The 24,125-nt window shown below is 41.7% G+C and overlaps 2 protein-coding genes across 3 annotated transcripts in view; one reads left to right on the top strand and one right to left on the bottom strand.

Moving 5' to 3' along the window:
• The window catches only part of LOC126095545 (uncharacterized), a 471,749-nt gene that overhangs the window by 55,870 nt on the left and 391,754 nt on the right, over nt 1-24,125 (top strand). The gene's annotated exons all lie outside the window — the stretch shown is intronic.
• LOC126094843 (15-hydroxyprostaglandin dehydrogenase [NAD(+)]-like) overlaps nt 1-24,125 on the bottom strand; it is a 152,539-nt gene that overhangs the window by 10,139 nt on the left and 118,275 nt on the right. For both annotated transcript variants that reach the window (XM_049909447.1, XM_049909446.1), the window contains exon 5: nt 16,026-16,177. In XM_049909447.1, the coding sequence (XP_049765404.1) occupies nt 16,026-16,177 (152 nt within the window). The remainder of the gene's footprint in view (nt 1-16,025; nt 16,178-24,125) is intronic.

Raw genomic sequence — 24,125 nt, 5'->3', positions numbered from 1 at the left:
CCACATCTTTAATGGACATTGCTCATGAACAAGATAAAGATCCGATTTGGAAAGACATAAAAAGTAAATGGAATGAAAAGACACACACAAAGATTCGGCATTATTATCTGGTTAGAAACAACATACTTTTCAAACGCTGCACTGTTGATGACAAGCTATGGGTACTTTGTATTCCTGACGATTTTGTTAATAAGCTCATTTGGTACATTCATTTCAGCTACGCCATTTTGGCCCAAGAAAATGTTGTCATATTCTTCGGACGACTTGTTATTTTAACAATATGGAAAAGAGAATTCGAAGAGTCTTGTCTATTTGTAAACTTTGTCAAAAAGCTAAACCATCTACTGGAGAAAAAGCCATTAGGTGGAGAAAAAGGAGGCCATTAACCTCGCTATTGACATTCCTTTCCAGAAAGCATCGCAAATATGACACGCTATTTCTTGGAAACGTATGATTATAATGTGAAGCATGTACTTTGTGCTACTTAGTGAAATTCTTATGAATTTATGGGAAATATTCTTACATCTGCACCCCTGATTATGACAAGTGTCTTTCTACGAGTGTTGAGAGAATTTCTACTGACTTATAAAATGCCATATGGCTAGTGAATGACGTTTATTTGCTCATTTTGTTTAACATCTAGTTTCTAGCTGCACTGCAGCATTGGTTAAAATAAAATTTAATAGATCTACTAATGTAAATATTTTCTATCTACAGAACCAGTAAATAATAATTTAATGATCTACTTCCAAAAAAATGAGGGAGCACAAAAAGACATTTCCCTTCACAGGAATTGCATACATAATTTTGTCAATGACTGGGTAATTTGTTTCGTAGAGAGAGCCAAGGTGATGCATCACTCTAGTGTTAAGATGTGATATAGTTATTAGACATTTCCTATCTATTGTAATATTTTTTCTGCTTGAGCTATGTCATATTTAGGTATAAGTTATTGCATTTGCTGCGGCTGTTTGCCAGGCATAGTGGTACTGAATGTCACTTTGTATTACTCTGTTAAGCCAGTTTTTCTACTGATTTATTTTTCTTGTTGCTGCACATTGGCTCATAAAAGTTGTAATGTTGCATTTGCTTTGCTAATTTAGATATACTGCTGTTTACTTTGCCAATTTCCAATTTTTTGTCATTGCTGTTTGTGTTAATTGTTTTGTGCTGCTACATTGCTTCGTCCCTTAGTCTATGCATCTGAGCTCAGTAGATTTAAGTTAACTTAAGATGGGATAGGCTATATAAGAGAACGAGTTGCGATGAATGGGAAGAAATGCATTGAGAAGCTATAAGTAAATGGTTTGGCCAAAAAAGTATTTTGAAAGAGGATATGAACAAAAAGTAGGGTTTAGGGACGACAGGATTAGGTAGGATTTTCTTGGAAATAAATGATGAGGTAAGATAATGGAAAATAAATAATGAGGTAAGAAATAAGTGAACATATAAATACAGAAAGCATGTTTGGATAGGATTTTTTTTGGTGGAAATAAATGTTGAAATAAGAGGAAACATCTATGGAATGAAGTTTTGGGTTGGACTGCAGTACCAAATGTTACACTGAAAACAAACCTGTCCTTTCCTTTTGTGTTATTCCGCTATGTGTTTGTGTACCCTTGTGTCTTTATGTGTTTATCTGATAAGAGTTATGTTGTAGAATTTTTCTAATAATGTGTTATTTACTTTGTAAAGATTTTTAGACATTATTTATTCTGTTCTGTTTCAGTGCTCGTGTGTGAAATTAATGTTTCGAAAACTATTCTCATTATTTTATTTATTTATGTCATAATTCCTGTAACACTGATGTACATGTTTATTTCTATTCTTTTGTAAAGTCTGCATTACTACAAATGTTATCTGTATTACTATGTTTTAATGATGTTTTCTGTACCTTTGTAATTGTATTCTCATGTTATAAAATCGTAATTGACACTAGTTCATCAAATTAAAATACATTTCACTGCACACATTTCTGTTGGTCATAGTATATGCACAATATATGAAAAAAAAAATAAACTGAAAGAACCAGAGGTTGTACAGAGTTTCAGGGAGAGCATAAGGGAACAATTGACAGGAATGGGGGAAAGAAATACAGTAGAAGAAGAATGGGTAGCTTTGAGGGATGAAGTAGTGAAGGCAGCAGATGATCAAGTAGGTAAAAAGACGAGGGCTAGAAGAAATCCTTGGGTAACAGAAGAAATATTGAATTTAATTGATGAAAGGAGAAAATATAAAAATGCAGTAAATGAAGCAGGCAAAAAGGAATACAAACGTCTCAAAAATGAGATCGACAGGAAGTGCAAAATGGCTAAGCAGTCATGGCTAGAGGACAAATGTAAGGATGTAGAGGCTTATCTCACGAGGGGTAAGATAGATACTGCCTACAGGAAAATTAAAGAGACCTTTGGAGATAAGAGAACCACTTGTATGAACATCAAGAGCTCAGATGGAAACCCAGTTCTAAGCAAAGAAGGGAAAGCAGAAAGGTGGAAGGAGTATATAGAGGGTCTATACAAGGGCGATGCACTTGAGGACAATATTATGGAAATGGAAGAGGATGTAGATGAAGATGAAATGGGAGATATGATACTGCGTGAAGAGTTTGACAGAGCACTGAAAGACCTGAGTCGAAACAAGGCCCCCGGAGTAGACAACATTCCATTGGAACTACTGACGGCCTTGGGAGAGCCAGTCCTGACAAAACTCTACCATCTGGTGAGCAAGATGTATGAAACAGGCGAAATACCTTCAGACTTCAAGAAGAATATAATAATTCCAATCCCAAAGAAAGCAGGTGTTGACAGATGCGAAAATTACCGAACAATCAGTTTAATAAGCCACAGCTGCAAAATACTAACACGAATTCTTTACAGACGAATGGAAAAACTAGTAGAAGCCGATCTCGGGGAAGATGAGTTTGGATTCCGTAGAAATACTGGAACACGTGAGGCAATACTGACCTTACGACTTATCTTAGAAGAAAGATTAAGGATAGGCAAACCTACGTTTCTAGCATTTGTAGACTTAGAGAAAGCTTTTGACAATGTTGACTGGAATACTCTCTTTCAAATTCTGAAGGTGGCAGGGGTAAAATACAGGGAGCGAAAGGCTATTTACAATTTGTACAGAAACCAGATGGCAGTTATAAGAGTCGAGGGACATGAAAGGGAAGCAGTGGTTGGGAAGGGAGTAAGACAGGGTTGTAGCCTCTCCCCGATGTTATTCAATCTGTATTTTGAGCAAGCAGTAAAGGAAACAAAAGAAAAATTCGGAGTAGGTATTAAAATCCATGGAGAAGAAATAAAAACGTTGAGGTTCGCCGATGACATTGTAATTCTGTCACAGACAGCAAAGGACTTGGAAGAGCAGTTGAACGGAATGGATGGTGTCTTGAAGGGAGGATATAAGATGAACATCAACAAAAGCAAAACGAGGATAATGGAATGTAGTCGAATTAAGTCGGGTGATGTTGAGGGTATTAGATTAGGAAATGAGACACTTAAAGTAGTAAGGAGTTTTGCTATTTGGGGAGCAAAGTAACTGATGATGGTCGAAGTAGAGAGGATATAAAATGTAGACTGGCAATGGCAAGGAAAGCGTTTCTGAAGAAGAGAAATTTGTTAACATCGAGTATAGATTTAAGCGTCAGGAAGTCATTTCTGAAAGTATTTGTATGGAGTGTAGCCATGTATGGAAGTGAAACATGGACGGTAAATAGTTTGGACAAGAAGAGAATAGAAGCTTTCGAAATGTGGTGCTACAGAAGAATGCTGAAGATTAGATGGGTAGATCACATAACTAATGAGGAAGTATTGAATAGGATTGGGGAGAAGAGAAGTTTGTGGCACAACTTGACCAGAAGAAGTGATCGGTTGGTAGGACATGTTCTGAGGCATCAAGGGATCACCAATTTAGTATTGGAGGGCAGCGTGGAGGGTAAATATCGTAGGGGGAGACCAAGAGATGAATACACTAAGCATATTCAGAAGGATGTAGGTTGCAGTAGGTACTGGGAGATGAAGAAGCTTGCACAGGATAGAGTAGCATGGATAGCTGCATCAAACCAGTCTCAGGACTGAAGACCACAACAACAACAACAACATGAAAAAAAGGGACTGTTAGTGCTTGCACATGTGTTGATAATTCAGCAAGGGACTGGTTAACAGAATTGCTGGTTCTAAGGACACACCAAAAAGTTTGTGAGTGCTGAAGTGGTGGTTTATGGATTTGCTCTATTGTCTGCAAGATTTCTAAGGACATACCAAAAATTTTGTGAGTGCACAAGAGGTGGTTTATGGACTTGCTATATAGTACAAGACTCTTCGATGGTGATTGTGCACCTGCAGAGTCGCAACAGATGGCTGCTGGCCGTCTCGACAAGGACTGAAGTGGGTCTGCACGTTTAATGATCCACCAATACCACTATTTCTACAAGGACTGCAGTGGGTCTGCATCTCTGGTGGCCCACCAATACCATAATCTCTACCAGGACTACAGTCGGTCTACTCTATGACGACCTACCTACCAATATTCTTCAAAACTTCGACTGACTCTGCTGTGGGTTTGCTCTGTTGTGGCCCATTACCTGTCTGCATGTCAAGAGTCAGCACTGTCTTTCCGTTGGAAGGACAACACTACTTCTTCAAGACTGCATGGAAATCCACTACTTCCGTGTGCATTTTCTATTACTGCTCAGAGTTTGAGAAAAACACTGCACTGTGATGAATGATCAGGACTGTCTTTATGGACTGTGAGAAAATCTTTGCTTTTCACTAACAGTGTATCAATAAGTGTGTGCATTTGATATCTTTGTTATTGTAATTATGAAATTTTTTTTCAAATTTGCATTGGCCACTGCCCAAAACAATTTGTAAAATTTTTTTATGGGAGCATGGGGGCTATGTAAGTAGGCTGTTTAGGTTTTTTTATTGGTAACGCCACGTAGCGCTCTGTATGAAAATCACTGGCTGTGCTGTGTGCAGTCTGTGGCTGGTTTCATTGTTGTTTGCTATTGTAGTGTTGGGCAGCTGGATGTGAAGAGCGTGTAGCGTTGCGCAGTGAGAGGTGAGCCGCCAGCAGTGGTGGATGTGGGGATAGAGATGGAGGAGTTTTGAGAGCGGATGATCTGGACATGTGTCCATCAGAAAGAGTAAATTTGTAAGACTGGATGTCATGAACTGATATTATACATATATATATATATATAATGACTTTTGAACACTATTAAGGTAAATACATTGTTTGTTCTCTATCAAAATCTTTCATTTGCTAACTATGCCTATCAGTAGTTAGTGCATTCAGTAGTTAGAGTCTTTTATGTAGCTGGCAGTAGTGGCGCTCGCTGTATTGCAGTAGTATAGGTAACGGAGATTTTTGTGAGGTAAGTGAATCATGAAAGGTGTAGGTTATTGTCAGTCAGGGCCATTTTTTGTAGGGATTTTTGAAAGTCAGATTGCGTTGCGCTAAAAATATTGTGTGTCAGTTGAAGCACAGTCATTAATAATTTTTCTAAGGGGACGTTTCATGGGTATTTCTTGGAGTAGATTCCGAATGTTCAGTTAGAAAAGGGGGTTCCCGTTTGAAAATAAAAGTTGCCCCCCCCCCTCCCAACATGGAAGTGGGGGGTTGGGGTGGCAAGTTTTAGCACAGATCGATGTTCCCTTTGAAAATATTAACTTTTCATCTGGAACATTTTTGGTCCATACGATGCGTATTTTTCAATATATTTATTTGTTCCAGGTTCAAATTAACATCCAGTAAAAATCAAATGTTCTTTATGAAACATCTATAAAATATTTTATTCGACTATAAACTGTAAGCAGGCCCTTATCCCTGATGTGCAGTCGTCAAGCTCGCTTACCCACTAAGTCCGTCAGACACTAAAAATACAGGTCAATGTTACACTTTAACGCATATAAACTGTAGCCAGAGATGGTAAGACCTCCGTACACACGCAGTTTTTGTTTTTTTTCAGTTGAGAGTGTTCTACAGGGTGTTACACACTCTTTGCGATAAACATCTTGGGTGAAACTTCCTGGCAGATTAAAACTGTGTGCCGGACCGAGACTCGAACTCGGGACCTTTGCCTTTCGCGGGCAAGTGCTCTACCGACTGAGCTACCCAAGCACGACTCACGCCCCGTCCTCACAGCTTTAATTCCTCCAGTACCTCGTCACCTACCTTCCAAACTTTACAGAAGCTCTCCTGCGAACCTTGCAGAACTACTGGTACTGGCGGAATTAAAGCTGTGAGGACGGGGCGTGAGTCGTGCTTGGGTAGCTCAGTCGGTAGAGCACTTGCCCGCGAAAGGCAAAGGTCCCGAGTTCGAGTCTCGGTCCGGCACACAGTTTTAATCTGCCAGGAAGTTTCATATCAGCGCACACTCCGTTGTAAAGTGAAAATTTCATTCTACCAACATCTTGGGTGATACATCACTTCAGGGAGACAACTTTTATTACAGACTAATTGTTCGCTAACTTCCCAGCGACGAGATTTCAGTGAATTAGCGGCGTCTACTTTCCATGAGTGCTGCTATTACCTAATCCAATAAATTGATTGACTGATTTTCAGACAGGCAACGATAAGAATAAGTGTCTCTAAGCCGAGAAAGATATTTTGGAAGCCAAACAGGAACTTCAATTTTGCACAGCCTACCGCCTTTCGCGTGGTGCAGATGACTGTCTGATAGGCAACACACACTGCACACGAACGCCACATAGTGCCTATGCCCCGCCGCCGTTCAGCGGCATAACCGGTACAAAAGGAGGCCTAACCTCTCCAGGAAGCGGCAGCGAACATTTTAAGTCTACGCTTGCGCAAAAAACATCCCATCATCTACAAATAATTTACGTAAAGCAATGAAATTTCGGAAATACATTTGTATAGGTGACATATTTAAGTGATTAACATTGCATGTAGTCACGAAATAAGCGATTGTAAATGTGAAATGCTGGTACATTAATAACCGGTGAATGGAAGCATGCAAACGTGCACGCGTTGGGTTGTACAGGTTTGAGATAACTGTTTGTGGGATGGAGTTCCATGCGTGTTGCACTTGGTCGGGCAGTACAGGGACGGTTGTGGTGAAGTTGTCTGGTGATGTTCCATGTGTGCTCGACTAGAGACAGATGTGGTGATCGAGGAGACCAATCCAACATGTCGACACTCTGTAGAGCGTGTTAGGTTACAACTGCGATATGCGGGCGAGCGTTATCCTGTTGGAAATCACCCCCTACAATGATGTTCATGAATAGTAGCACGACAGGTCGAATCACCAGATTGACGTATAGATTTGCAATCAGGGTGTGAGGGATAACCACGAGACTGCTCCTGTTGTCATACGAAATAGCACCCTAGACCATAACTCTAAGTGTAGGTCCAGTGTGTCTAGCAAGCAGATAGGTTGATTACAGATCCTCAACTGGCCTGCTTCTAACCATCTCATGGATATCACTGGCACCGACGCGGAACCATATTTCATCAGAAAACACAACAGACCTCCACCCTGCTCTCCAATGAGCTCCCACTTGACACCACTGAAGTCCAAAATGGCGGTGGTTCGGGTCGGTGGAATGTACGCTACAGAGCTCTGGCTCGGAGTTATCCTTGCAGTAATCAATTTGTAACAGTTTGTTGTGTCACTAGTCAACTGCTGATCAAATTGTTGCTGTCGATGCAGTACGATGCGACAGAGTCATGCGCCTCAGTCGTACCTAGCCACCAGCAAGGTTGAACCACCTGATGATGTCGGACAGTTGCTCCGAGGAAATATTGTGGAATTTGCACAACGTGATTCGGCGGCAAACCCGTGAAGACTATTTACAACATATTAAATTTATTATGTCCACCTATATTTAAGTCATGAAACAGTGAGATCCTGAGAGGTAAGTACTGCTTTTCGAAATTATCAGGTTCAGTTTAGGTAAGGATCAGTTCAGATTTCATTTTATGGACAGAAATTACATTTCACAGAGTAGTGTTACATTTGTGTGTGTGTTATTCTGTGTTTAGAGTTTTGTTTAGTAGGATTGCGCGTGTAAATTCACAGATTATTGTTCAAATGGTTCAAATGGGTCTAAGCACTATGGGACTTAACATCTGAGGTCATCAGTCCCCTAGACTTAGAAAATGGTTCAAATGGCTCTGAGCGCTATGGGACTTAACATCTGGGGTCATCAGTCCCCTAGTCTTGGAACTACTTAAATCTAACTAACCTAAGAACATCACACACATCCATGCCGGAGGCAGGATTCGGAACTGCGACCGTAGCAGCAGCGCGGTGCTGGACTGAAGCGCCCAGAACCGCTCGGCCACAGAGACCGGCTCACATTATTGCTAAAGGAACATTTTGGCGACTTATTTATTTATTTTATAAAAATTTGATTAGCAATTTTATGAAACATTTTTGTATTGTGTCAGCTATTGTGTTGCATTTGCAAGTCATGTATGGTGACGTCATGCGTTGTAGCACTTCACTGTACGGCGAAATTGAATTTCACAGAACAGCTTATTTAAGGTATAGTTACATTTGCTAATAATTTTGGCGAAGTTAGTTAAAATTCAGTTATAGTGTTTAAAATTAAGCGACTCATTTTATCAGATAACGTTTTCGTAGTTACACCACTTGCATTGTTCAGGACAACAACACAGATACACGAGCTATAAGGAATAGCAGTTCTCTTTACTCCTGTTTCACTTCACAAGATTAGACATAGTGAGTCTTCATCAAATAGACACGGCAACAGACATGGAACGAAAAGGACCGTGCACTACTGGGATCGTAACAAGACAGTATAGTCCACAAGAAAATATAACGGAGGTGCTGGGGGAACTTTAATGGGAATCTTTGGTAGAAAGGCAACGTCACAGTCTGCACACGTCAGGCACCCCGGCCAGTCCCTGGGACACTGTGGCAAGTTGTCTATCAGTCTTAGCAGGAAAACTAGACGAGGACGGAGCGGCCTTGGAAATTATTCCAAGAAATCCGTTGCGCAGTTCCGCTCTCCAGACTCGTTTGTCGGCATCTGCTCACACAGCTGTGCGCCAGTTAAAACATTACAGAGTAATGCTGCTCTTCGACTGTCCAATTTTGATATTATTGCTCGACGTAAGTATGGGAGAGAGTTAGTACTTTCGTACACTTTCCAGACTTTAGCTCCCTAGCTAGTTTAATACATTTTCTTATTCAACTTTTTAAATGATGGCATTCACATTTTATGTGCTGCAGTCTTTTTCTGATATTACTTCGGAAAATTAAGGTTTCTCCGAAAGTCAAAACATGTTCCTAGGTTGAACTTGGTCTTGTACCCAGGAACAAATATTCCATTGATATAAAAGTGTTGTAACTGAAAAAAAATGTTGTCAGTACTGTGTTTAATGGTGAATCTGTTACGTTATTACTCTACTACACACCAATGATGAAGCAGAGTAATCTAATTAAATAGAAGTATCATCAAAAAGTAGTTACAGGCTTAAAACATTTTGAAATGAAGTTACTGAAGAGTAACACAAATTTCCATTTACAAGACTGGTAAAATTGTTAAGACGTTAAAGAAACCCAGTTCATCTGCAAGTATCACATGTTCCATGGTAAAGACCTTCTTCTGTATCAAGGTACACGATGGTGCACGACCGATGAAGTATGGCTTAACTGTCCACAAGTTATATAAATAGTTCTAAATTTTACTCAAACTGAACGATTAACAATACATTCCAAATAGCTTTGATATATTATACAGCACTTCTATTTTCTGAAAGCGAAATATTTGTAAATTCTGCGCTAAACAGAACTTCGTGTTTAACAACAACAAAGACAATAGAGAATGGCGGAAACTGCTTATACGGTCTCAAGTGACCACTAATTCTTCTCATTCTAAAATCAGTCACCAGACTGAAGTACCAACCAAAAAATTTCACGTATTCCAGGTAAACTATCGTGTAGGTGCCACACTCTCCCTCAGTTTAATCCGGCTTTTATAATCTGGTAAGTGGTTAAGTCTGAAATGCTCATTCATACTGTGGAGAAGTATTAACGGGATATGCGATCGTGCAGTACTGCTGACTTTGGATTTCTAAAAATATGCATCACTTCCATTAGGAGTCTGTGTATGATGTAAAACTAGGAGTTTGGCATGTATTTAGTGCAACTCGAGTACTACAGATACCTTTTCCCCTAAACAATAACTTCTTCAAGCGGAAAAATGCTACTATTGGAGCACAAAAGAGGCAAATGTGCTCCTTTTAAAAACATTGACGGAAAAGTGGGATACCAACTGCCTCATTCTACCATCCTCTGCAACTTCAAAAATTTTCGCAGAACTATTGGCATGCAAACATATTCGCGCTCTGTTTAACATGCAGCTCGTCTCTCATTCCTGCAGGCTCCCCTACTGGAAAGTCGCTCACACCCACTAGTTCATCGCTGTCCATTCTCACTCGTTCATTCAGCCCATCTTATTGTCGTTATCTCTTTGTGTCTCTCTAATTGTCACTGTCGTCTGTCTTAACCCGCAGTCTCCTTCGTCCTCTTCCGCTCACTGTCAATGCCTCCCTCTTGCTCTCTCTCTCACTTCTAATATCTCATTCCTCCCATCCTACTGCTGCTGTCTCTTCTCACGGTCACTATCTCTCTCTTCCTCGTTGTCATTGTCATACAATCACTCTTTCATTATCACTGGCTCTCATCCAGTTCCACCTTCTCCTTCTCTCTATTCCTGTCCCACAGCCCACTGTCTCCTTCCCTCTCAACCGAAAGAAGCACGAATACGTTCGCATGCCAAACTTTTTATGGAAATTTTTAAAGGCGCTGAGGAAAGTAGAATTAGGTAGCTGGTACCCCACTTTTGAGTCAGAGTCTTTTAAACAGCAGGATCTTCGCTGTTCTTGTGCTCCGTTAGGAACATTATTCCGCTCGTGCCTTATTTTCCCTGCCACAGCAGGCTATCACTCATATGAAAAAACCCTTACAGGCTAGTACAATTTTGGTAGTTTAATTATGTGAAATTGAAATGAGGCAAAATCAATTTTACACCTCAGAACGGAATTAACGTGCACTAAAATTTTGCATGTGCTTTCCAGAACCCTTTTCATGACAACGGAGACGCTTTACAGCATATTTATGCGTATTATTCTGCTTATAAACTACGTTTTCCCCTCACACCGGCTTTTACGTGTACAAGTTGGGTAACTTTGAACCTCTGTATCTCAGAAACGGATGAAGATATCATGCAAAGTTTCCAGGTCCTTCGACATCGTGATCCTAGAAATGTATCGTAAAAATTTCAACCATTTTCTGAGCATAGCCGTCGTGCAATCCGTGGCTCGATTTTAATACGGAAAATGGCAAAAGAAAACCTTTTTTGGGGTTTCTAAGGAACCGGCCAAAAACTAAAGGTGCCTTGATAAGCCCATTAAGGCCCGCCGTAGACTACATCAAATGTAAAAAGAACCAAACGATTTGCTCCATTTGCCCAAGCTGGAGGAAGTGTGTAACACTCGTGCTTTTAACGTGTACTGCAGGACAGTGACACTAAGACGATCCTTCTGTTGTGTATATAGATAGCCCAATGGCTATCTAAAATTCTTAGCCTTATCTCTCTATCACGAATAGAAGCCGAGATACGAGCCCCGGGATAATCTCGTTTCTCTGCGCGACGTTTTGGAACCTAGTAGCGCATGCTGCTGCATGCATACTGATAACGTTCGTGAACAATGTACTGATATGTTTTTTATCATTTTTCTAAGCAATATCGCTAGGGTTATTCCAATTAGGACAATGCCAAACCACTCACTGCCAATACGTCTATGACAGCAGGACGAGGTGTTTTTGACAATAAGAATCATCATTTTGTTGAAACAATGTCATAAAGAAAAAAAAATCTTATGATAGACACAGATGAACTGCCTGTGAGCGTCTCTTGCAATGTCCTGCTCGGAGTAATCGTAGGTCGTTTCTTTGGTTATTATTTCTCTGAAAAACCATTGAAGGAGAACGACGGGCATAATGGCTGAATTTGAGTCCATACAGTGCTACAATAGTACAGTATCAATACCGGAGTCTCTCAAAATCCGTGTTATACATAACATGAACAAGGGGGGATACCGAGGTGTCTTGCAGTCACGGTTTGTATGGTTTTGAGACCTTTCGATGTACAGTACCTAACTTCTCATTTCACGTAATTATTACCAGTTTACATTACAAGTTAGGTTTTTCTAATACAACTGTGTTGAAAGATTGGTTACTGAACGACAAATTTCCGAGCCAACAATTACTTCATCGGAGGCCGTTGCCAACTACCAACTACTTTTGTGGAATGGTGTCTAGATATGCCAGTGACCATAGACCAAAATACCTATCGCTGTGGCCGATAATCTGCCGTCAACTAAAATTTGTTTCTTACGTTTCTGCGGTGAGGTATGTGAAGAATTAACAACTGTAACAATCATAAACGATGAATCGTAATAAATAAAATAATAAATTTATAAAAAGATAATAATAATAATAATAATAATAATCAGTAATAAATATCATAATTACTCAATAATAAATGTTAAATAACAAAACAGTTAATTGTTTCCGTACAGTAGTAATGTACAAACATTTGCACACAGGTGAAAGTCAATCATGAGACCCATGTGACATGCAGAGAGCAATACAGGCAGTGAAAGACGGCACGGTTTTCAAAATTTCTGCAAGCACCTTTCGAGTCTAATGAAATACACTGAAGAGAAGAGTTCTGAAGAAAGATCTAAGTGCTACCGACAACAAAAAGGTTTCTAGAGAGTTGTATTACGTTTTTATCTCAAAACAAGAAATCACCTCTGCAGTTGCACAGAAGATTTTTCGAGATGACGGCTAAGGACCTGCGATGCCGAGCATGTCAACTGGACGACAGGAATGATCTTTGGATTGGGAACAGGAGGAGGAGGAGCAGATCGGTGTTTAACGTCTCGTCGACACCGAGGTCATTACAGACGGAGCACGCTCTCGGATTAGGGAAGGACGGGGAAGGAAATCGGCCATGCCCTTTCACAGGAACCATCCCGGCATTTGCCTGAAACGATTTAAGGAAATCACAGAAAACCTAAATCAGGATGACCGGACGCGGGTTTGAATCGTCGTCCTCGCGAATGCGAGTCCATTGTGCTAACCAATGTTGAATTAGGAGACCAGAATGGCTGGAAAGGGGTAAACTGCTCGTTTCCGGAAAAGGTTTCCAACATTGAGGTTGAGGTCAAGTGCTCAGGACATGCAGTGTGTGGCCCCAAACAGACCGCAGGCATTAGTGAGGGCGAAAGAAACTATTCATGCGAAAACTGAGCGTAAAATTTATTGAATTACCTTACTTTTTGTTTGTAGTAATTATGAATTTTCTCTTGAAAAAAAAAGAAAAAGAAAGTGTAAATACACCTAGGTGAGAAAGTCATTGGACAGCGATATGCACATATGCAGATGGTGGCAGTGTCGCGTAAATTAGGACAGTGCACTGCCGGAGCTGTACTCAGCTGATTCATATGATAAGATTTACGACGTGTTTATGGCCGCATCAGGGGGAATTAAGATACTTTGAACGCGGAATGGTTGTTGGAGCTAGAAGCATGGAGCTTCCCATTTCGAAAATCATTAGGGAATTCAATACTTCGAAATCCACAGTGTCAACAGTGTGCTGAGGATACCAAAATTCGAGCATTACCTCTCACCAAAGACACTGCAATGACAGACTGCCTTCAATTAACGACCAAGAGCAGCGGTGTTTGCGTACAGTTGTCAGTGCTAACAGACAACCAATTCTGCGTGAAATAACGTCAGAAATCAATGTGGGCTGTGGCAGCAGACGACAGATGCGAGTGGCTTTCCTAACAGCAGGACATCGGGTGCAGCGCCTCGCTTGTGCTCGTAACCATATAGTTGGACCCTCGACGACTGGAAAACCATGGCCTGGTCGGATGAGTCCCGATTTGAGCTGGTAAGACCTGATGGTAGGGTTGGAATGTGGCAGAGATCTCTCGAAGCCATGGACTAAAGTCGTCAACAAGGCAGTATGCAAGCTGTTGGTAGGGGCTGTGTTTACATGGAGTGGACTGGCTCCCCTGGTCCAACTGAACCGATTGTTGACTGGAAATGGTTATGTTCGGCTACTCGGAGATCATTTGCAGCCATTCATTGATTTCACGTTCCCAAACAACGACGGAATTTTTATGGATGACAATGATTCACGTCACTGGATCACAATTGTTCGTGAATGGTTAGAAAAACATTCTGGACAATTCGAGCGAATGATTTTGTCATCAGATCACCCGACATGCGTCCCATCGAACTTTTATGGGACTTAACCAAGAAATAGAGAGGTCATCTCGTGCCCAAAATCCTGCACCAGCAATATTTTCCGTGGATCAGTATTTCTGCTGGGGGCTTCCAACAACTTGTTGAATTCACGCCATCTCGAGTTGCTGCACTACTCCGGGCAAAGAAGGTATGACACGATATTAACAGGTATCCCGTGACTTTCGTCACCTCAGTGTATACACAGAAGAGCCAAAGAAACTGATAAACCTGCCTAATATTCTGTAGGGCCCCCGCGAGCACGCAGAAGTGCCGCAACACGATGTGGCATGGAATCGACTAATGTCTAAAGTGGTACTTGAGAGAACTGACATAATGAATCCTGCAGGACTGTCCACAACTCATAAGAGTACGAGGGGGTGGAGATCTCTTCTGAATAGCACGTTGAACGGTATCCTAGGTATGCTCAATAATGTTCATCTCTGGCGAGTTTGGTGGACAGCTGAAGTGTTTACTGAGAAGAGTGTTCCTGGAGCCACCTCTGTAACAATTCTGGATGTGTGGGGTGCCACATTGTCATTATGGAATTGCGCAAGTCCGGACATGAATGGATCCAGGTCATCAGACAGGATGCTTACGAACGTCTCACCTGTAAGAGTCGTATCTAGACATATCAGGGGTCTCATAACAAACCAACTACACGCGCCCCACACCATTACAGAGCCTCCACCAGCTTGAAAAGTTCCCTGCTGACATGCGGGGTCTATGTGTTCATGAGGTTGTCTCGATACTCATTCAATCGCTCGATACAATTTGAAACGAGACTCGCCCGACCAGGCAACATGATTCCAGTCATAAACAGTCCAATTTAGGGGTTGACGGGCCTAGGCAAGCGTGAAACTATGTGTCGTGCAGTCATCAAGGGTAGACGAGTGGACCTTCGGTTCCGAAAGCCCATATCGATGATATTTCGTTGAATGGTTCGCACGCTGACATTTGTTGATGGTACAGCATTGAAATTTGCAGCAATATGCGGTAGGGTTGCACTTCTGTCACGCTGAACGAGTGTCTTCAGTCATGGTTGGTCCCGTTCTTGCAGGATCTTCTTTCACACCACACCGATGTAGGAGATTTGATGTTTTACATAATTCTTGATATTCACGGTACACTCGCGAAATGGTCACACGGGAAAATCCCCACTTCATCACTACCTCGGAGATGCTGTGTCCCATTGCTCGTGCGCCGACTATAACACCACGTTCAAACTCACTTACATCTTGATAACCTGCCATTGTAGCGACAGTAACCGATCTAACAACTGTTGTCTTATATAGGCACCGCAGCACGACATATAGTTTCACGCTTGGTTGGGCCCGTCAACACCGACAGTAGACTGTTGATGACTGGAAACATGTTACCTGGTCGGACGAGTCTCGTTTCAAATTGTATCGAGCGGATGAACGTGTATGGCTGAGGAGACAACCTCATGAATCCATAGACCCTGCATGTCAGCAGGGGACTGTTCAAGCTGGTGGAGTCCTTGTAATGGTGTGGGGCGTGTGCAATTGGAGTGATACGGTACCCCTGACACTTCTAGATACGACTCTGACAGGTGACACGTACGTAAGCTTCCTGCCTGTTTACATATCTCTCTATTTGAATACGCTTGCCTATATCAGTTTCTTTGGCGCTTCAGTGTAGTCGTGAGCGAGTTTATGTAGGAGCAGACAGCGGCCCTCACTTCTGCTGTGGCAGCTCTGCGAGCTCCTGCGCGGCCAGTTGCCCCATGGAGGACATCTGAGGGCCTCCTGCCCCAGCCACCATCGGCGTCTCCGTCACGCCAGGGCATATGACCATGACGCGCACTCCCGTACGTTCCCAGTGGTATGGCATCTGCAACAGAGAGCAAACCGGTCAATTGACAGAGGCGAAAATGTACTCTCTTATCGGAATAATCTGGAAGACCCCTCATGTAACGCTGAATTTACCAACAGATGTCACGAGGGGTGGACTTGCCAGTATAAACGGAAGCAGTAACAGCAGAATGGGTCAGTCAGGAGAGGTCAGTGACTTCGAACGTGGGAAAAAAATTGTGGTATGATCCTATGGGACCAAACTGATGAGGTCATCGGTCCCTAGGCTTACACACTATTAAATCTAACTTAAACCAACTTACGCTTAGGGCAACACACAGACCCATGCACAAGGGAGGACTCGAACTTCCGATGGGGCGAGCTGCGTGAACCGTGGCAAGGCGCCTCGGACCACGCGGCTACCCCGCGTGGCCCGAACGTGAGCTAGCCATTGTATGTCACCTGAGTAAGAAATCCCTCAGTGACATTTGAACCATTCATAAGCTCTCCACGTAACTGCTGACGATGTGATTGTGAAGTAGACACCTAAAGGAGCATCCCTCGCTAAATCAAAACCAGGCAACCTCATGTGATGACTGACAGGGAGCACTGAGCAATGCGTAAAATAATTTTTTACAACGTGCGCGGTATCAGTAGAAGAAATCACTCGTGAGTTCCGGAGTGCTACCAGCAGTCCAGCTAGCTTACTGACCGAGCACTAGGAGTTTAAAGTGAATTCAGCGCCATAGTCGAGCGGCTCCTTACAAGCCACACACTTCTGTTTTCAGTGCTAAGCGACGCTTGAGAGGTGGTGTAAGAGCGATGCCACTGGACAGTGGGCAGTGGGCGAATGTAAACCAGTGGATTGGAGTGATGAATCAGGCTACACCTTGTCGCATACCGATGAATTGGTCTGGGTTACCCAAATGCCTAGAGAATGTTATGTGCTGTAATGAGTAGTACCAATATTGAAGTACAGAGGATGTGCTGTTACAGTGTGGGGGTATTTTGCGACGTTAGTGTACGATCCCTGCACTCAAGCCAACGCCTAAGTCCGAAATTATATGAACACGTTTTACGTCGTTGTGTATTGCGTACAGCAGAGTAACAGTTCGGAGAAGATGACTGTATTAGCATTACAGTGCGCACTATCATAAAGCGTATGTAAGGCATTGGTTTGTGGACAATAATATTCCTGAAACGGACTGGCCTGCCCAGATTTCCGATCTGAACCCAATGGAGCACCTTTGGGATGAGTTAGAACGCCGACTTCGCTCCAGATCTAAGCGTCCAACATTGTTACCTTCTCTGGACTCGGTTCGTGAAGAAGCATGGTTTGCCACTCCTCCACAGACATACAGATACCTACTGAAAGTGTCTCCATCAGAGTACAAGCCAGGCGAAGGGTGGAGACACCCCATATTATTGTCCATTAATAGGTGTCCGGATACTATGACCAGATACTACACAAGTTCATTTAGAGGCATTCCTTAACTATTGTGTTTTGTGTTCTGAAGGAAAGGAATTTGAAATAAGAATTATTTCAAGCGACTTTTTTCATTTAAATATTATTTATTGCAGAAACTGCATGCATATTATTCTACACATTGACTTGGATCTGTCATCTGAACAGTGTAACGAAGTAATCTGGTGTTATAAATAGAGGGCGAGTCAGGAGGAAAGTAACAGGCTTTGAGTTCTTCTGAACAAATGATGTCATATGAACATATGTTCCGCAATGAAATTTTCGCTCTGCAGCGGAGTGTGGATTGATATAAAAATTCCTGGCAGATTAAAACTGTGTGCCGGACCGAGATTCGAACTCGGGACCTTTGCCTTTCACGGGCAAGTGCCCTACCAACACAGTTTTAATCTACCAGGAAGTTTCATATCAGCGCACACTCCGCTGCAGAGTAAAAATTTCATTTTAGAAATATCCCCCGGACTGAGGCAACTCGATGTCTCGGCAATATCCTTTCTTTCAGGAGTGGCTGTGGCCGAGGGGTTCTAGGTGCTTCAGTCCGGAACCGCGCTGCTGCTGCGGTCGCAGGTTCGAATCCTGCCACGGGCATGGATGTGTGTGATGTCCTTATGTTAGTTAGGTTTAAGTAGTTCTAAGTCTAGGGGACTGATGACCTCAGCTGTTTAGTCCCATAGTGCTTAGAGCCATTTGAACCATTTTTTAATTTTACAAGTTTCGCGGGAGAGCTTCTGTGAAGTTCCGAAGGAAGAGACGAGGTACTGGTGAAAGTAAAGCTGTGAGGACGGGTCGTGAGTCGTGCTTGGGTAGCTTAGTTGGTAGAGCACTTGTCCACGTAAGGCAAAGGTCCCGACTTCGTGTCTCGGTCCGGCACACAGTTTTAGTCTGCCATGAAGTTTCATATGTTCCGCTCTTAAGAGTTTCCGAAAAAAATAATGAAAACAGTGGGAAACAGGACAACTGTAGGCGACAGTAAAAGAAACAATGTGATCTAATTTTTGTTTAACTGTGTATGTATCCTCATGCAAGAAGTTCAGAAAGTTCACCTTCAATTATAATGTATTTTACAGATCCTGTAAACAGTTTCTGTCTTGCTGATTTGAGTTCATTCGTACGGTCCTTTACTTAAGCACACATATGTAAAATACGAACGAGAAGTTTCTCCTTTGTGTCTACTTTGCGTTTGTAGACTTCGCTCTTAAGCCAACCCAACAAACTGTGGTCTTATGGTGTGAGACCGGGTGACCTCAGTGGCCAAAAAATGACTCTATGGGGACCGATTCAGCGCCTAAGATACATTTCAGTGAGAGACTGTTTCACTGGAAGTACGGAATGTGCAGGAGCTCTGTCGTGCTGAAACTCCATACGACGTCGTTTGTCAAAGGAATAGCCTCTAAGTGTTCTGGTAACACCTTTTAAAGGGATTCAAAATACCAAACTCCGTTGCGATCATTATCTAAAACAACTGGACCTGTTACTCGGCGCTCCACCAGGCAGAAGTGATATGTGCACTGAAATGGTCAGTAAAGCCAACACTTTATACCCTGATGTTGCTTTAATTGTATTCGTATGCAAGCGCTGGTGAAGAAGGTCATGCGACAGTCGTATATCGGATACTGTGAAGAAAATAGCATATGTACATTTGAAGTTTTTTGTTCAGAATCATCAATACAAGGACACAGTACTAGAAGTGGCTAAAGAATGTCTTGGAACCGTAGTGTGTAAAAGTAGGATGAAGCAAACAGCTTGGTGGAATGATACAGTCAAGGCAGCCTGTAAAAGGAAAAAGAAGGCGTATCAAAAATGGCTACATACCAGAACCCAGGTAGACAGAGAAAGTTATGTTGAAGAAAGAAACAAAGCCAAACAGATAATTGCAGCATCCAAGAAGAAATCGTGGGAAGACTTTGGAAACAGGTTTGGAGACTATGGGTCAAGCTGCTGGAAAACCATTCTGGAGTGTAATTAGCAGTCTTCGAAAGGGAGGTAAGAAGGAAATGACAAGTATTTTGGACAGGTCAGGAAAACTGCTGGTGAATCCTGTGGATGCCTTGGGCAGATGGAGGGAATATTTTGAAGAGTTGCTCAATGTAGGTGAAAATGCGATCAGTAATGTTTCAGATTTCGAGGTAGAATGGGATAGGAATGATGATGGAAATAGGATCACATTTGCGGAAGTGGAAAAAATGGTCAATAGATTGCAGTGCAATAAAGCGGCTGGGGTGGATGAAATTAAGTCGGAACTCATCAAATACAGTGGAATGTCAGGTCTTAAATGGCTACACAGGATAATTGAAATGGCCTGGGAGTCGGGACAGGTTCCATCAGACTGGACAAAAGCAGTAATCACACCAATCTTTAAACATGGAAACAGAAAAGATTGTAAGAACTACAGAGGTATCTCTTTAATCAGCATTGTGGGTAAAATCTTCTCAGGTATTGTTGAAAGGAAAGTGCGAGTATTAGTTGAGGACCAATTGGACGAAAATCAGTGTGGGTTTAGGCCTCTTAGAGGTTTTCAGGACCAGATCTTTAGCTTACGGCAAATAATGGAGAAGTGTTATGAGTGGAACAGGGAATTGTATCTGTGCTTTATAAATCTAGAAAAGGCATATGACCGGGTTCCTAGGAGGAAGTTATTGTCTGTTCTACAAGATTATGGAATAGGAGGCAAACTTCTGCAAGCAATTAAAGGTCTTTACATGGATAGTCAGGCAGCAGTTAGAGTTGACGGTAAATTAAGTTCATGGTTCAGAGTAGTTTCAGGGGTAAGACAAGGCTGCAACCTGTCTCCACTGTTGTTCATATTATTTATGGATCATATGTTGAAAACAATAGACTGGCTGGGTGAGATTAGGATATGTGAACACAAAATAAGCAGTCTTGCCTATGCGGATGACTTAGTTGTGATGGCAGATTCGATTGAAAGTTTGCAAAGTAATATGTCAGAGCTAGATCAGAAATGTAAGGACTATGGTATGAAGATTAGCGTCTCCAAAACGAAAGTAATGTCAGTGGGAAAGAAATATAAACGGATTGAGTGCCAAATAGGAGGAACAAAGTTAGAACAGGTGGACAGTTTCAAGTATTTAGGATGCATATTCTCACAGGATGGCAATATAGTGAAAGAACTGGAAGCGAGGTGTAGCAAAGCTAATGCAGTGAGCGCTCAGCTACGATCTACTCTCTTCTGCAAGAACGAAGTCAGTACCAAGTCTAAGTTAGCTGTGCACCGTTCAATCTTTCGACCAACTTTGTTGTATGGGAGCGAAAGTTGGGTGGATTCAGGTTACCTTATCAACAAGGTTGAGGTTACGGATATGAAAATAGCTAGGATGATTGCAGGTACTAGTAGATGGGAACAATGGCAGGAGGGTGTCCACAATGAGGAAATCAGAGAAAAACTGGGAATAAACTCTATAGATGTAGCAGTCAGGGCGAACAGGCTTAGATGGTGGGGTCATGTTACACGCATGGGAGAAGCAAGGTTACCCAAGAGACTCATGGATTCAGCAGTAGAGGGTAGGAGGGGTAGGGGCAGACCGAGGAGAAGGTACCTGGATTCGGTTAAGAATGATTTTGAAGTAATGGGTTTAACATCAGAAGAGGCACCAATGTTAGCACTGAATAGGGGATCATGGAGGAATTTTACAAGGGGAGCTATGCTCCAGACTGGACGCTGAAAGGCATAATCAGTCTTAAATGATGATGATGATCAATCATCAATACTATCAACTTTCAAAGCATGTACCTTTCCTCCTAACTCATCTTGTATTTATTGCGAATTTATATTCCTTAGACGCTTTATACAAGCCGCTTTTGATGACGGACCGCTACAAACGCTAAGTGACGAGGTTGATCAGTGTGTCCGTATACACGTCCATCAATCCAAATAAAGAACACGTGGAAAGAAAATAGGACAGACTATCACAATGAAATTGTCATACTATTTTCTGCAGTTCGAAAGATGACAACAGAACGGAAATTTATAGGGAAGTCCATCGTATTTCGAAAACTGCTTGGTATCACATGAGGGTTATGTTGTACATCAACAATTGCAGTATTTAATATGACCATCGCAGTGACAAAAATATTTCACCGTATTTTGGAATACTTAGTTTTTGGCGAACTGGCAACTAGAACGGAGATTTGCAACGTTGTTCCCATCAGCTTATGTGAATGACAGACGTTAGTGAAGACCAAGGATAGTAGTGACCTAGGACAGACTGTGTGTCTTGGGTGTGCTTTGATGCAAACAAGAAATCTGTATTGTTGCACGGCCTCCTACGTGAGAGTGTGAAGGCAAGATGGAATTTGCAAGGTTAGTGTATTCCCATATACTTAGATTTTAAACAGATATCTAATTTAATTACTTAAGTTGTGTTAAAAACCAAATACTCTGTTAAGTTAAGAAACGGAAAGAGGTTAGAATAGTCTAGAAAATAGTTTATGGAAAACGCAGGCCAGAAGAAGGAATAGACTGGTAGGGCACATGATAGGGGATTTTGAACTGTCTAAGTGCCATAGGAGATAGGAAGCATACAGGGGAAATGTATGTTTCAAAAGTAAAAGAGAATTACTGAAATGTTTGGATCCATCAGTGCCACACAGGTGCCAAAATCAGCACAGAATAGATAAAAATATAGACGTCTTAAAAGCAATCGATAAAATCTATAAATAAAAGATAGACTAAGCTGAATTTGTTACCCAAATGATAGTTGATTCATGAAAAGTGTAGTGAATTGGCAGGAGCCAATTCACGGAGTTTTGAGGAAGCCGAAAGGCACGTGATTAAGCTCACGCAGGCTGGCGTGAGGTCTGGAACAGGTCAGAGAAATAAGACTAGCAAAACAAGAGTGTCTGGTAGTATACTTAACTTTAATCCACAATTGTAGAACATCGCTCTTGTTAATTATCAAATGCTATGGCGCCTTGCTAGGTCGTAGCAAATGACGTAGCTGAAGGCTATGCTAACTATCGTCTCGGCAAATGAGAGCGTATTTGTCAATGTAGCATCGCTAGCAAAGTCGGCTGTACAACTGGGGCGAGTGCTAGTACGTCTCTCTAGACCTGCCGTGTGGCGGCGCTCGGTCTACCATCACTGACAGTGGCGACACGCGGGTCCGTCGTATACTAGCGGACCGCGGCCGATTTAAAAGGCTACCACCTAGCAAGTGTGGTGTCTGGCGGTGACATCTCGTCAGTATAGGAAAGTAACTACTGATTAACGTCATCCAGAGAAAATATCCACTTCAAGAAAGAGACTACTGCACTATGACGGTGTAATTTCCATGTCAACAGCTTGATGCGCTTTAAAATTTTCTGCCAGACTGTAATCCCTGTGTAACGCGCTAAATGTCCTTCGAATGAAGTCATCTTAGCAATAGTTATAAGTATGTCAAAGGACTTGGAATATCAGTTGAGTCGAATGCATAGTGTCTTGAACAGAGATTATAACATAAGTATTTATAAAAGTAAAGCATGACCAAAGGAGTGTAATCGAATTAATTCAGGTGACGTTGAGGGAGGTAGATTAGAAAATGGGACGCGGGGTATTTTACGAGAATTTTGCTATTTGAGGCTGAAAAATAAGTAAAAATAATAAAAGTAAAGAGAATATAAACCGCAGACTGGGAGCAGCAATCCAAGCTTTCCTGATAGAAAAGTACATTGACATCGAATACAAACGTAAGTAAGAGTGCATCTATTTATACACTGATGAACAATCATTAGTGTCATCCGTTTTAAGAGAACGTTTTTCGAGTTTGTTACATCGTTCAATGAACTTACCGCTTGAAGTTTAAATTCACAAAAATTACCTACCTTACAACAACTGGGGTACCTGTTTCTCATGCCGATATGGTTGGCAAAATGTATAACAAAAAAAGGAAAACCAGTGCAAACACGACCGAAAATGAGATCACATTAACAAATGGTAAAACAAAAGAACTAAAGTAATGAGGTTCCCCACGACTCCACACCTTGGTACAATTTCGGTTGAACTTATGAGAGTAATAACATGCTACATGAACCAATGCGACGTAGCAATAATAAATCATTCATCTATAAAAATTTTTGTGGCAAATGCCCAAGTACTATAGTGGGCAAGCAGAACGTTCTTTTTATTTATCTTGAGGGAACATATTAGACATATTAGATAGTATTATTTGGACAGTCAGTATTAATCTTAAGGGGATCAAATATTAAGCAATGCAACCCTCCAAATCTATCACACTATACAAAGTGCAGGACAACGAATATTTTTGCGAAATGGAAATTCACGATCGTTTCGTCCAGAAGATGATTTCGGGATCACTTCAATTTAGTCTCCCAACTTGTGGAAAGAATACTCTATGTGACCGCTGTCAGAATCGTGCACCTAATTTTCTTAGCAATATACTACATGTCAATTTATGTACCACTGAAGTAACTACGCAGACTGTAATGGATATATATGCAGATATTTTTATGTGTGGTACCTTACTAAGCACACACATCAGTAGGTTGA

Source organism: Schistocerca cancellata, chromosome 8 (assembly GCF_023864275.1).
Source record: "Schistocerca cancellata isolate TAMUIC-IGC-003103 chromosome 8, iqSchCanc2.1, whole genome shotgun sequence".
Lineage (NCBI taxonomy): Eukaryota > Metazoa > Arthropoda > Insecta > Orthoptera > Acrididae > Schistocerca > Schistocerca cancellata.
The sequence above is the reverse complement of the archived record's forward strand: the minus strand, read 5'-3'. Positions and strand labels throughout refer to the sequence as shown.